Here is a 14,016-nt window from a genome sequence, read left to right as displayed (position 1 = left end):
ATCTTATTAAACATATTTTTTTTTAAATAATTGAATGTTGGAATTATTAAAATAATCAAATGAAATGTTGAATAATCGATTTATTTTCATAATCGCAGCAGGTAGGTACGTATTTCATCACCTCGACAACCACCTGTAAGTGGTAATAATATGCTCTATGCTCTAGGCACCAGAAATGTGCCAGAAACTTTGTTTTTGTTTGGTACCTGTGGGATTTGACAATTATAAATACAATTAGCTCTATTAGAAGATTTTTGTCACATTTGATGCCGGTTGAAATTAAAACGTAGAGCGAGAGAACTCACGTCGAGTATTTTACTAGAATAGTTTGGTTTTTGCTTGCCAGAACATGAAGTTGTGATTAACAAAATCTTGTATTCGACAACTTGTAAAAATAAATAATGGAAAATCAGGAGAGAAAGCCATTATTGGTGAATAATATTCCATCTACTAACAAATTTCGCAAAGACCTCAGCTCAGGATCAAGTTCTGGCGATGATAATTGGTCGGGTGGCTCTTCGAGTTCCTATTATTCTGATTCTGAAAGGTATCAAATATTAAATTTTTATTATGTACAGTAAGTCCTCTACTTACGTGATCAATTTGTTCCAAATGTATTCATGTAAGTCGAAAAAAAATTTTGAGATATTTTTTTTAAAAATGGTATGTAATAATATGCGCTAGTTTTAAAGGATATAAGTACATATCGCTTACTCCTTTCAACAACGACATATATCAAAAATCGTGAATTTTCAGTTGTGCATGTTTTCGAAATGCTCAGAAAATGTACTATATCCCAGCAAAAGCAGCATATTTTTAACTTAATATATACCCGCTACAGGGCAGAAAATGTTCTTTTTGCATTTTGAAGAAAAGATATTGTTCAATAATTTTTTTAAATATGGTATACTAAATATTTTTCAAATGGAGAAAAAACGTTCAGGTTTTATCTAAAAAGATCTGTTGCACAGTAAAAAGTTCAATAAGTGACTTGATATTTATTTTTAATATGTTTCATTATATTTTTAAACTTTAAAAACGATTCCTGAAAATTCAAGTTTTTCGATAAATGACGTTGTTGAAAGGAATGAGCGATGTGCCAGTGCCGTTTCTCTCTTTTTCTCTCTGACTATCTCATCAAAATAAAAATTTATGTAAACAAACGACTTTTGACGAAAAAAAAACCTTTGAAAAATAATCCTGTATCGCTCACTCCTTTCAAGAACGTCATAAATCAAAAATGGACAATTTTCAGTTGTGCATGTTTTCGGAATGCCAAGAAAGTGTACTATATCCCAGAAAAAGAGGCATATTTTTAACTTAATATTTACCAGCTACAGGGCAGAAAGTGTTGTTTTTGCATTTTGAAGAAAAGGTTTTGTTTAATTATTTTTTGAAATATACCAAATGTTTTTCAAATAGAGAAAAAAACCTTCAGGTTTTACCTAAAAAGATATATTGCACAGTAGAAAGTTCAATAAGTGGCTTGATATTTATTTGAAATAAATTTTATTATATTCTAAAACTTTAAAAACGTTCTCCTGAAAAATCAAGTTTTTTGATTTATGACGTTCTTGAAAGGAGTGAGCGGTATGTACAAATTCACGTAAGTCGAAATCACATAAGTAAAGGACTTGATTTTACTTGACTATATTTGTATTAGTGAATGTTCTTGTAGTAATTTATTGATTGTCTAATTGTTTAGTTCGGTACCAGAATGGGATCCTAGTGTACAGGAAGACGGAGAGTTGGTTTACATTGTGTGTGACTTGAAAAAAGGTGCTGGGAAAGCTGCTCTTCTTTCCAAGGCCGATAGTAATTCGGGAGCAGTAGACAGGGGAGGTTTCACGAGGCAGTCTGTTCGCCGCAGTTCCAGAGGTAATATTGTGTTTGGAAACCATTTGTATAAGTTGTCTTTTAAGAAGTACAGTTAGTATTCACTTAGCGACCAGTTTGATCTGATACTCGGGTATCAGATCAAACTGATCAAACTGTTCGGACAGTTAATCAGCTGAATAAAAAGAAGATCGGTCGGTAAACAAACTCACAGATTCAATGTTTAAATAAAATGTACCTGACTTCTACTGTTGTTGATAAACAAAATATCAAAGTTAGCACATGAAATAAACATACTTCCTAACATAGGCAATCATAAATCTTATTTATTGTAACTGCAGACAGTTGGTAGAATTCCATATTGAATTGTTGGCTAATATATCCAAAATTAAACAAGGTTTGTTTGGTTGAATTCTACATTTATTTATGTATATGTTAATATGTGACGCGTTTCGTCTTCTTAGGACATTATCAAACACCCCAGAGTGTAAACACCCAATCATAAAGCTAACTAATTAACTGATCCTTCTGGTTGTGATCGGTAGCCTGGAGGGGAAGAGAGGGAGAGGAAGATCCCCCACACAATGTACCGATCTAGTTAAGGCAGCAGCAGACACCTCGGTGGTTGGAGCGCTACGTGCAGTGTAGTCAAGGGATAACTGGAGAAGAGTCATTGCTTCCACAAGGGTCACAACCCTCAGTAATGAGAAATAAGGCGGAGAAGATCTAATCTTTACGCTATTTCACAGAAGGGATGGACAGAGCAATTAAAACATAATAGCACTTTTTTTAACACATAGTTATTGCTTTTTCCACATCCATGTGTCTTCTATGTATGCATTTAATGTACTCTGATACACAATCATTGTTTTTACTTTTTAACCTTTTCCACTCTGACCATTTTTTCTCATAACTGATCAGCCACTCTGATAAAAAAATGCAACGTTTTTCTACCATCAAAATAAATATTTTGGTTCCCTAATTTTGGGACACTCTGTCTGGCAATTCGTATGACCATGTTAATTAAGATTAACTGTATTTATCTGAAATATTTTTTCGTAGAATATACTTGGGTGATAGAGAAAAAAGTGATTAAAGTTATACCTGCGCCGGGCCACACATTGTGGCCCACGGAGCTGCCTACTAGAATCATACGGGCCAGAATGTCTGGCCTACAGAGTGGTAAGAGTTAAATGCACTCTGAGAATTTGATATAGGCGCATGCCTCTCTCAACCGGCTTTGCTTTTTAACCAGCAATTCTCCTCGGAAAATGGTTATTTATTCTTACTCACTTGTTTTATGTTAATTTTTATAAAAGGGAAATTATTAAAACTTTTGAAGCGCCGAAATAGTTCTAGAGGAAAACCCAAATCTAATAAAGAGCAAAAATCCGGACAGAACCAGGAACATCAACCGGTAAAGAACCAACACTCTAACACGGATGCAACTAGTGCTTCCAAAGTAACCTTCATTGAAAGCCAAGAGGGAGAAGTCAAGGAGCTTGTTATGGAGGTACCTATTTTCAAATATAAATTTTTTTATTTATTCAATTTAATACAATTTATATACATTTATACATATGGCAAACTTATAATTTTAGTTTCGCTGTGCCTCTCCAAAAAAGAGACTGAGCTCTTGTGCTTGGAGAGGGACTTACACTCAAGGTTTATTGTTTTATTTGGTTAATGGTATAATAGTCTTTTTCTTATCTTTTATATATTTTTATAAATAAATATAACCTTTGTAACGTCATTGCATGTGTAAAATATCATTAGGTGTTCCTAGTTACGCTAGTTCCAAGTGCTCCGCGAAATTATGAAAACCCAAATTTAATGTTGGCTCATTTACTGTGGCATTTGAGTTGCAAGTATAATGGCTAGATGGCAGCACCCTTGCAAAGTGAAGTTGTGTGCTAAACAAGTTGAATATTTTGAAAAAACTGAAAATTTCATAGGCACAGCTAGCTTCATATAAGGTTGCTGAATTGATTGCTGTTCAGTTAAAACCACATACGATAACAGAGACTTTAATTATACCTGCATTAATTAATATAATATACCTTTTTTTAATAAAAAACTTTACCTTGTCTGTAATAAAATAATCAGTTTAATTTTTAATAAAGGTTATCGTTGTATGTTTTTTGAATCTTTAGTTTTAGTATACCACGAATTTTCCATATGATTAAAAGTGTCATTTATAGATTTGGCATTTAATTTGTAGAATTCCATTTTAATTTATGTATTAAATGTTAAATCAAACACCGATGAGTCTACTAAGTAGTATTTTTTTGTTAAAAAAACACATAAAAATACATTTTCTGACTATTGTTTCACCTAGTTATGGCACTTTCAAACGAATGTCTTCATTCGTCAACATTTGTTAGGCGAAACAATTGTCACAAAATTGATTTTTATGTGATTTTTTTACAATAAAATACAACTTTTAATATGTACATAAATTAAAAGTGCTCCCTGACTTCAAAAACGTTCAGAACCACTGCCATATCTGTTACTCCAGTTTGCAGTTACAAGGTCCAAAATATTTGTTCTGTCACAGTAATCTCTCTTTGCATTGATCCCAGTCTGAAGACAGCTCCGTGCCAGTATTCTTTGTTATCCTTTGCAAAGTCATCCCAGTTCAGAGCTATTAAACCCGCTCAACAGTTGTGCCTTTTCTCACCTAACCCTGTTTGTGGTTGCCCCTGTTATACTTACCCCGGTTCGTACTTACTCTAGTATAAAGTGTTCCATTTACCTCTGTTTATTGTTTCTTATGTCTGCAGTTATCTCGCTTTGCATTTTACACATTTTTACAGTCACAGTTAAGTACTAAGTGTTTTAATAATAACCATTTGGAGGTGTTTATTATTATTTAAGGGGTTTTAAAATCAGTTACAATATTTTGTGAGATGTTTTTGTCCACAATCCAAAAATTGTTTTATAATAATAAAAGTCTAGTTACACGTAACAGAAAAACACCTTACAATATTTACTGCTTGAAATTTATAATTTATAAACTTCTTTTCTTAGGTGGATTTTGCAAACAGACTAAAGTATGGTAGAAGAATTAGTCAAATAGAATCCTTGTTCGGTATTTCTACCAACACATTTGACGACGGGAAACGCGTAATGGTCTCGGGGATCTTGCCAGAAGGTCAGGCCATAAATCAGAGGCAAATCAAAATCGGTGACTGGCTGAAGAAGATTGACAACCAAGATGTCACCTCTGACAATATTGAACAAATTCTTAGTAATTATCCGGAAGAAAAGATGCAAGTGAAATTGGTTCTACAGAGAGTTGCCGCAACTGAAGTTTCTCCCGATATTCTCAATAAGTCTAATAGTTCGTATTCTGATCTGGTCAGGCATCTCACCGATGCGACCAACGAACACGAGATCGTCCTCACCCAAATACTGAGAGATTTGCCCGTTTCTGTGCTTTACCTGACTTCTGAAGGGTTGTCGGAAGACGGCCCGGAGAATGACGGAGTCTTGTACTGCTACCCGCGTCCCGAGAAGCATAATTTCCTCTGTACATCGCGTGGCACTTTTGTGACTTTGAACCATCTGATACCCGAAATTTCCAAGCAATGGAGACCTTCCTCTTCGACAGTATTTGTGAAAGACTGTTTTGTGAATATTGCGTATACATCGAGAGGGAACGAGCTCTTACTGTTGGCACTGCCGGATAAAAAGTGTAACTTGTTCGAACTGAAACATATAAATAGAGAACTCGTCAGAATGTTGGAGTTTTGCTATCAAACTTTAGACAAATGCTTTAAGAGCGGTGCGAATGTTAAGAAGTTGGATCATTTGTTCTCCCGATTGTTTGCGCAAATACTGACCTGCGGCTACGGGTGGGATTGCCAGAATGGCGTTCGCTTAGAAAATATAAGACTTCTCAGCGAAGCACCTTCGCAACCTTTATTCGAGCAATGTCTCCCGATGGCGCAGGGTGTGAATTTACCCTGGGAAGCTCAGTTACAAATTGACGACGCTCTGACCGAGTTAGAAGCGGCGGATTACAGAGAATGGGTGAGTTAAATCTTTATTTGGTCTCGTATTGTCATGTACAAATGAGGTACAGCAGATTCTAAATTAACCGGGGTCAGATCAACCAAGTAGCGAATTATATAAGGCGTTTTGTATTTAAAAAGTCATTGAAATCACTCTTTTATGAAAAAATGTAGCTGTTACTTTTATTTTTATTTTGGGTTTCAGTTTGCTTTTCAAGTGGCAAGAGCAAAAGCAAAAGCTTAAAAAGCACTTTTTGTACATTTTTCAATATTCTAGCAATAAACTGGAAATTGATTATCTGGGAAATTTAATTATTATCCATTCTGGTTAATCTTTCTGTAGTATCTGATTTTAATTATTTGTAGTTTAGTTCTGTGTTCGGCATCAAAGTTGACTTTGCAACTAGATTAATAATAATAATAATAAAACCCTTATCCGCACCCTAATGGTGCATAGGGCTCTGCTTCGTATAAACGCAGTGTTACTACGCAGTGTTATTACACTACAGAGGCAGACAAAAGCATTAAACATAACCGAAAATAATTATTACATTAAACATTACAGAATGATGATCCGTTTGACTGTCAGCGACTGTTTGTTGTGATCGGAACCTGCTTATACTACTCGGGTCACCTCCTAGTTTCTCACCTTCAGGAGTCGGACTTGCTAGACGTACATTCTTTCCTGCGGATGCAAGGTTTCCTGTCCATCTCCAGAGATGAGAGTGTGCAGAATCTCATTGTGTGGAAGGAGGTGTATGTCAGCAGTTGCAACAGGGGACTGCAAGAAGTTGGAAGACAGACTAGCGGAATTGAAATCTATAAGTAATAATTTTTTAACCCTTCATTGCATGAATTTTTTATTTAAACCATTTAAAAAAAAATCTATTGTATCTTACCAACAACATTAGAGGAAAAATAAATTTAAAAATAATGAAAAACTTTTAACACAGAACAATCAAGAAAATACTTATGTATCAAATTTGCAACAACATGCAATGGTTATCCTTATGAGATATTGATATATGTTTTATCACTAGCTTTTGGCTATGTAACAAATTTGATACACGAAGGGTTAACCTAATTTTTATTACTATGCTTTGGAAGACTGCGACGCCTGAAATTTTATTTTAATGTATGAATTTACTATATCTGCAGGAGTCGGGGTCCTTTTATTATGTGTCAAAATATGTTTTTCATTTATTGTGCTTCTTCTTCTTCAAACCCTTATCCGCATCCCAATGGTGCGTAGGGCACTGCATCATATAAACGCAGTGTTATCTTGATCATTAACATGAAGGTAAGGTGATCAGCCCTCCGCCTTAGGTACCATTCCTGGGTAATATTGAATAAATATTAGAGTAAAAAAATCACTTATATGTATTGTACTAAGGCGTCGAATTTATTTCCAAACTATTTTTTTTTCAAATATCTAACAATATATATTTTTTTTAGAATTCCATTCGGTCGATGGTTTATTGTCATAATTGGAAAAGGAAAATTGCTTCTCGTAACATTATTAGAGGCAGGTTTAGCTACCGTGAAGGTGAGTTGATGAATCACTGTTTCTAATTGCTAGTAGAAAACCATTTCACACCATCGGGCCTGCAACAGCAAAGGCACTTAAAACAGGCTATGAGCCGTCATAGGCTGCGTAAACCCTGTAAATGCCCAGACTTTCACTATTGAGAAGTGGAGATAATCCAGATTTGTGAACAAGTATTATGGTGCACTCAAAATGTTGTAAAGACTTCTTTATATCTATCTAAGACTTCCCTTTCACAAACGCCTCGCAACATTACTAATATGTATAGAAGCAATATTATCATTGTAAAATATTGGGACACTTTGAATTTGAATTTATATAAATGTTTATTGAAACTGCAGACAGTTGGTAGAATTCCATATTGAATTGTTGGGTAATATATCCAAAATAAAACAAGGTTTGCTGGATTGAATTCTACATTTATTTATGTATGTTAATACGTGACGCGTTTCGTCTTCTTAGGACAGACTTAAGAGTGTTTGATAATGTTCTATCAATGTATGAATGTTTCAGGCCGAGGGTAGAATCTTGCCGGAGCCATTTTACGTGGAAGAGTGCGAGAGCTGCTTGGATCTGCTGATGGACGTTGGCTTGGACAAGTTCTTGCAACAGTGGTTTGTCTGCAACGCTCGACCTCAAGTCCTCACGCAGCCTGAACTCTTACTCCCGAAACTTAAGAATAACAAAGATTCCGGTAATAATATGGCTATTTCTCAAGACTAAACATCTCAGCAAATATTAATTACAACCCATAAATTCAGAAAATGCATTTAAAAATATCAACACATTTCGGACGGGTATTTTTTTCACCTACGGACTGCTGGCGACGGAATTTGATAATTATGCACATATCGCTCACCCCTTTCAAGAACGTCATAAATCAAAAAACTTGATTTTTCAGGAGAACGTATTTAAAGTTTAAAAATATAATACAATGTATTAAAAATTAATATAAAGCCACTTATTCAACTTTTTACTGTGCAACAGATCTTTTTAGGTAAAACCTGAAGGTTTTTTCTCCATTTGAAAATTATTTAGTTTATTTAAAAAAATAATTAAACAATACCTTTTCTTCAAAATGCCAAAACAACACTTTTTGCCCTGTAGCGGGTAAATATTAAGTTAAAAATATGCCTCTTTTCCTGGGATATAGTGCATTTTCTGGGCATTCCGAAAACATGCACAGCTGAAAATTGACAATTTTTGATTTATGACGTTGTTAAAAGAAGTGAGCGATATATTTAAGACCTTGATAAAGAGATTGGTATATAATATTCATAAAAAACATTAAATAATTCCTTCTTTTCTGATTTTAAAATGATGCCGACGCAGAAAGTAAAAATGCTCTTCCCGTCCTTAAGCATCAATCTACCTAACGGGTAGAAATACCTTTCCCGTCCTTAGTGTGTTAACTGAATTTTATATTTATCTACTCATTTTGATTTTATTTGACTTGATTTAAAATAAATATGGATATGTTTGTATGTACAAATTGTCATATTTTAGGTTTTGCCGCTGCATTCAATAAGAAGGCTCCTTCCCCGGTTTCCAAAAAATCTCCAGAGATTCAATCGATTTTGAAGAGACGTCACCATTCTAGCGAACACATTAGCACCAGCACATTGGGAAATGATGATTCGTTCACAACATCCTCTTCTACACAGTCACAAAGTAACGTCAACAACAGCCAGTGGGCCAGGTCTCACAACCCAAATGCAAGTTCCATGTCCAATTTGGACATTACCTATTCTGAAGACTCGGGCAGCCAGAAAAGTACTAGGTGAATATTAAGGTAGAGACTGACCGGAGCATTTCGTCGTAACATCGCTCGCGGCGAGCATCACCGAGCATCCAAAACTATGGATGGAGCGCTCGATTCGGTGTACTGACTGCCTGAATGCTCGCATCGTAACGTGTTACATTACGACAAAATGCTCCGGTCAGTCTCCACCTTTATATTATATTCATTTTATTTAGCTAGTTCTCCACTTTTTTTAAATAGATTACCCAGGAACCATGCAAATCGACCTTTTATTTTGTCTTTTATAATCATAAAAGGCAAAATAGAGGGTAAATGAGGTGTGGGCAGAAGACAAATCTCTTGGCTCCAAAACATAAGAGATTGTATAGGGATCAGGACCGCCAAGGCGCTGTTTAGAGCTGCCCAAGACAAGGACAATTGCTCTCAAATGATAGTGTCAGGGGGACCTGATACGACATGAACAGAAGAAGAAAAAGGGACTATGCGTGGGGGAATTTATGACAGCTGAGAAAATAAATAAGATTGTTTTTGTTATTTATTGATTTGGCAATTAATTTGTAGAACTCCATTTTAATTTCATCCTAATGAACAAACCAACCTTATGTCTTCACTACTGCTAAACATATTTAAATAGACTATTACTGTACATCATCTCTCTCTATGTAAACGCTTGCATGATGCGTTATTGATAAACTAATAATTACATCTACATATATAAATTCTTAAAAATAATATTACCAACAATTGTATTAAGCTTTAAAATATTAATTCTCCAAAATGTGGCCATGTCAATAAATTCTTCCTTTCCCAGAAAATAAATATAAGGGTACCTACCTACATCCCCCATTAGCTACTGTTGTCTCCCATAAATTATTGCTGCACGTGTTAAAACTGTCACTTAGAATTGTATAGCTACATAAGGACCGTAGTCCATTTGATCTTCACATTCGTTTGATAATGCCCTAACAAGGCGAAACAATTGTCACAATATGATTTTTTATGTGTTTTTGTTAATAAAATACAACTTAGTAGACTCAAAAAATCTGTGTTTGATTTAAAATTAATACATAAATTGTTTTTGTTGTTGAGGTTGTGTTGACAGCTGAGAAAAAAAGTAACGCAAGCAAGTCCTATGCAAAATGAATTGGTATCACATAAATTTCTAGACTACAGTACCGATTCCCACCCATTCGTTTTTCAAATAATATATTGGCTTTGCCATGGGTTTGCCAATATTATTAAAACATGTCAGTCAAAGGGCGAAATTATAATCTATTTTGGCTTTGTCTAAAGGCATTGGACACTGCCAATTGAGAAAAACCACATCAGTCAAAGACTAACCTCTACGACCTGTTTTAGGCTTTGACTAATACATATATAATTTTTTTTCTTCTAGTGAAGTAGGCGAAGAGAGGGTGGAAGGAAGAAGGGTTGCCCGAGAAAGAGAAGAGAGACTCAACCGAAACTCCCTCTCTTCAGATTCAGACGCAGAATGGGACGCTTGTGAGGTATCTAAGTAATATACAATGCAATTGATTAGTTTTCTAACGCTGAAGCATTTTACAGAGTGGTTTCATGAACAACATATGTTCCTAAAAGTAACTATGTTGATGTTTTTTATATTATTTTTTGACATCTCATCAAAGATGAAGAAGAATATGGAAGTCTGGGCATTTACGGGGCTTACGACCGTCATAGGCTGGTTTGAGTGATCACTTTACACACGTGTAACATTCACCAATTCTACCCATTATTGACAACCACACTACTCAAATTCTTGGAAGTTCTATATATATGAACCAATTTAGAAACCTTGTTCATGAATCACTAAAACTTCACTAGAGACATCTATTGGTGAGATGTAAAGAAGCTTTTTATTAAGCAGAAACTCTTATATTAGTATGTGAGATCCGAATCCCGGATTATAATCACACACATGAGAAACGCCAGAAAATACCATTTTCATTTTTATTATTAAGCTTATAATTTGACCAGATAATTTATTTACAACATTTAAAAATTGATGTTTTTTGTTTGTTTAGTTTCCATATATGTATAAAATATTCAACACACGTACCACACTTCGGACGGGAAAGGTATTTCTACCCGTTCAGTTGATTGATGCTTAAGAACGGGAAGGGTATTTTTACCTTCTGCGCCGGCCTCATTTTAAAGTCAGAAATGAATGAATTACATATTTAATGTTTTTACATGAATATGTTTTGTTAAGGTCCTTACAATATATATATGATTTTCAAATCTTGTCGCCAGCGGTCCGCAGGCGTAAAAAACACCCATCCAAATTGTGAAATGTGCATGTCGTGCTTCAGGTGGTCGTGCCGCAACACCAGCTATGGCGGCTACTTGCGATGTATTTTTTTTTCATTTTTAGATACTTACCATTACAAAATTGATACATTTCAACTTCAACTATGGTCAATAAAAGCAATACTTAGGAATATTCACTTTTTTGCCATTTTTAAATGACATTTTCATAAGGTGTACAAAATGCATATCACTGCTGCACGCGTAAAGTTTTTAGCACCGTAAGGGAAAGGTTAAGGTTTCACAAAACTTTGGACAGATCCTGTTTTCGCTATAAAAAAGGAGACTGAAATACAGTCTATAGTGATTTGTATCTCGTCTTCTATGGTTAGGACTGTGTCCTGTTATTCTCCGGTCCGCTCCTGGGAGGTGGAAGACCAGCTTCTCTCCATCGTTTAGGTGGTCTTCCTGGCGGCTCGTTACCTCTTATGCTGCTGTCTGCTGCTATCCCACATGATTTCTCCAAAAAGTCTTCCTTTCGTTAATGACATTTAATTTATTCCAGGCAAACAGTCAATACAGTGGAGGTTATGATTTATCTGATTTGAGCCAATCCCTTCTGGAGAAAATGGACCTAGTGCTGCCAACTAAGTAAGTTGGAGTTTATTTGATTTTTTAAAATGGCACAAAAGGAAACGTCAAAAGATTTACACCTTTTGTATATTTACCATAATATTGTGTGGATAGTGCGAAAACTGACCAAATCATTTATTTTATTATATCATTTAATACGGATAAATACACACTTGGTTGATTCTAAATCACGGATTTAATTTCATTGAAATGTTTTAAACAACATCTTTGGGTATGTCCAAATCCTTGTTCACAAATCTGGGTTTCTCCACTTAACCAGTCTATGACAGATCATAAGGCCTGTAAATACTCAGACTTCCATATTCTTCTTCATCCATGTTGAGAAGTTGAAATGTGAAAGTTTTAAACTTAATGTCAAGGCAATTTGTGAACCTCACACACTTACTCACATTTATTGGATTGCCTGAAAAACTTTTTGCAGTAAAATTAAAACTAGTTAGTTCTACTTGTTTATTTTACAATTTTTACTTGTAAAAATTTTATTTTACTTGTAAAAATTAATCAGTAATTACTTTTGTAGAATAGCCCCTATGCAATTCTTAGCCATTTATTATATGTTTGTGTTATTATTTACAGAATAACAGCTGGAACGGACAATGTTTGTCTTCATTTCATAAGGTTGGATTGTGAAAGAGGGATATTACTGGCGCCAACTGTCCACGTCCAAAAACAGTCAGAAAGTGAATTATTCAAACATATTCTAGCAAACTTTAGGCGTGCAAGTCAAAAAATACACACCCTGTTACAAAACACTATAAGGTAACCATCATTTTCTTTAAACGATCGCTTCAATCAATCCTTCCTTTTATTTTTTATAGCTTCTAATCTGTTTAATTCATTCCACAAAGACTATATGATAGACATTAATTATCTAAACTTGTATCGATTTAAAATTTTGTTTAATTTATTTATTTAAAAAAAAACAGATCTTAGTTGCTTCTTGTTATAAACTTATAACTCATATATGTAGTACATACTTATTTGTTAACTTTTTACATTTTCATCTTTTTGATTTCTGTTAAAATCGAATATTTGCAGTTTATATTACTTCTTTTAATCTATTTATATTTCTGATTTTTATTGTATTCTTTCATTATGTATCTTGTAATTATAATATATTGTGAAATGCAAAAAAAAAAAGAAAAAAAATCTGCATCTATTGCATAGTACGATTCAGTTGCGATTATACTGCCAAAGAGTTGCCAGTAATAAAGACAAATAAACTTAATTAGTTATGCTTAAGTACTTAGGGAAAGTAAAAATTACAAATCAATATTGTTACTTTATTTTTATTCTAGGTTCAAGAAAATGTTGTCACCGTCGAGTTCAGTAAACAAATCCTTGGTGGCAATCAAAGAACATGGTATTCTATTTGATGTCCCAAGTAAATTATTTGGACAAACTTCATCAAGTAAAAAATCTGGGGATTCATTTAGCTACTGGGTTATAGGGTGAGTTTTTTTTTACTGTTTTCTTTTTTTGAAACTCATTCTGTATTACCATGTATCAAAAATATTTTACATGCTTGTTGCAGGCGTCTCTTTGAAAATCAGCAGTCTTCAGAAGTGTACGTCTGTTGTCATGAATCCGTTCCGCAGAACATAGTGGAGATAGCTTTCAGACTCGGTTTAAATTATTAATATTATTCAGTACATTATCTAATACTACAATGTTTTGTATCCAAGATAACGAGACACCCATCCACATTCTCTATAATTGCGACGCACTCGCTCACATCCTTGGAGGACTACTACTGGACTCTGAGAAGGTGAAGCTCCTACCATCAAGACAGGTCGTGAGCTACATGACTCATTTGAGAGTGAGTTTTGACACGGAGGGAGATCACAATAGATCTAATATGGTCGCAGTGACATTAGGGATGCAAGATCCCTCGACCTCTTATAATAAATGAATAAATAAAAAATAATTTAAAAAAA

General features: G+C 34.4%; 1 protein-coding gene across 2 annotated transcripts; it reads left to right on the top strand.

The window, feature by feature from the left end:
* Positions 1-176: 176 nt before the first annotated feature.
* in (inturned planar cell polarity protein) lies at positions 177-14,016 on the top strand. Of its 2 annotated transcripts, XM_088268167.1 has the most exons (13): positions 177-547; positions 1,706-1,878; positions 3,156-3,349; positions 4,867-5,871; positions 6,418-6,677; positions 7,308-7,398; positions 7,912-8,092; positions 8,905-9,178; positions 10,557-10,668; positions 11,991-12,076; positions 12,656-12,838; positions 13,378-13,530; positions 13,614-14,016. In XM_088268167.1, exons 1-13 carry the CDS (start codon positions 402-404, stop codon positions 13,717-13,719), a joined length of 2,964 nt encoding a protein of 987 aa, XP_088124293.1. In that variant the 5' UTR covers positions 177-401; the 3' UTR covers positions 13,720-14,016. The 2 variants fall into 2 exon arrangements, with proteins under 2 accessions (XP_088124293.1, XP_088124294.1); XM_088268168.1 differs by lacking the exons at positions 10,557-10,668; positions 11,991-12,076; positions 12,656-12,838; positions 13,378-13,530; positions 13,614-14,016 and adding an exon at positions 9,401-9,606 and having other exon boundaries at positions 270-547.

Source organism: Brachycentrus maculatus, unplaced genomic scaffold (assembly GCF_059751285.1).
Source record: "Brachycentrus maculatus isolate JH-2025_06_01 unplaced genomic scaffold, ASM5975128v1 h1tg000315l, whole genome shotgun sequence".
NCBI lineage: Eukaryota > Metazoa > Arthropoda > Insecta > Trichoptera > Brachycentridae > Brachycentrus > Brachycentrus maculatus.
The sequence above is the reverse complement of the archived record's forward strand: the minus strand, read 5'-3'. Positions and strand labels throughout refer to the sequence as shown.

Coding starts and splice junctions, on each gene's coding strand:
- in (XM_088268167.1), top strand. CDS start 402: ATGGAAAATCAGGAGAGAAAGCCATTATTGGTGAATAATATTCCATCT. Junction 7,399..7,911: donor CAGGTTTAGCTACCGTGAAG/GTGAGTTGATGA, acceptor TGAATGTTTCAG/GCCGAGGGTAGAATCTTGCC. Junction 8,093..8,904: donor TAAGAATAACAAAGATTCCG/GTAATAATATGG, acceptor GTCATATTTTAG/GTTTTGCCGCTGCATTCAAT.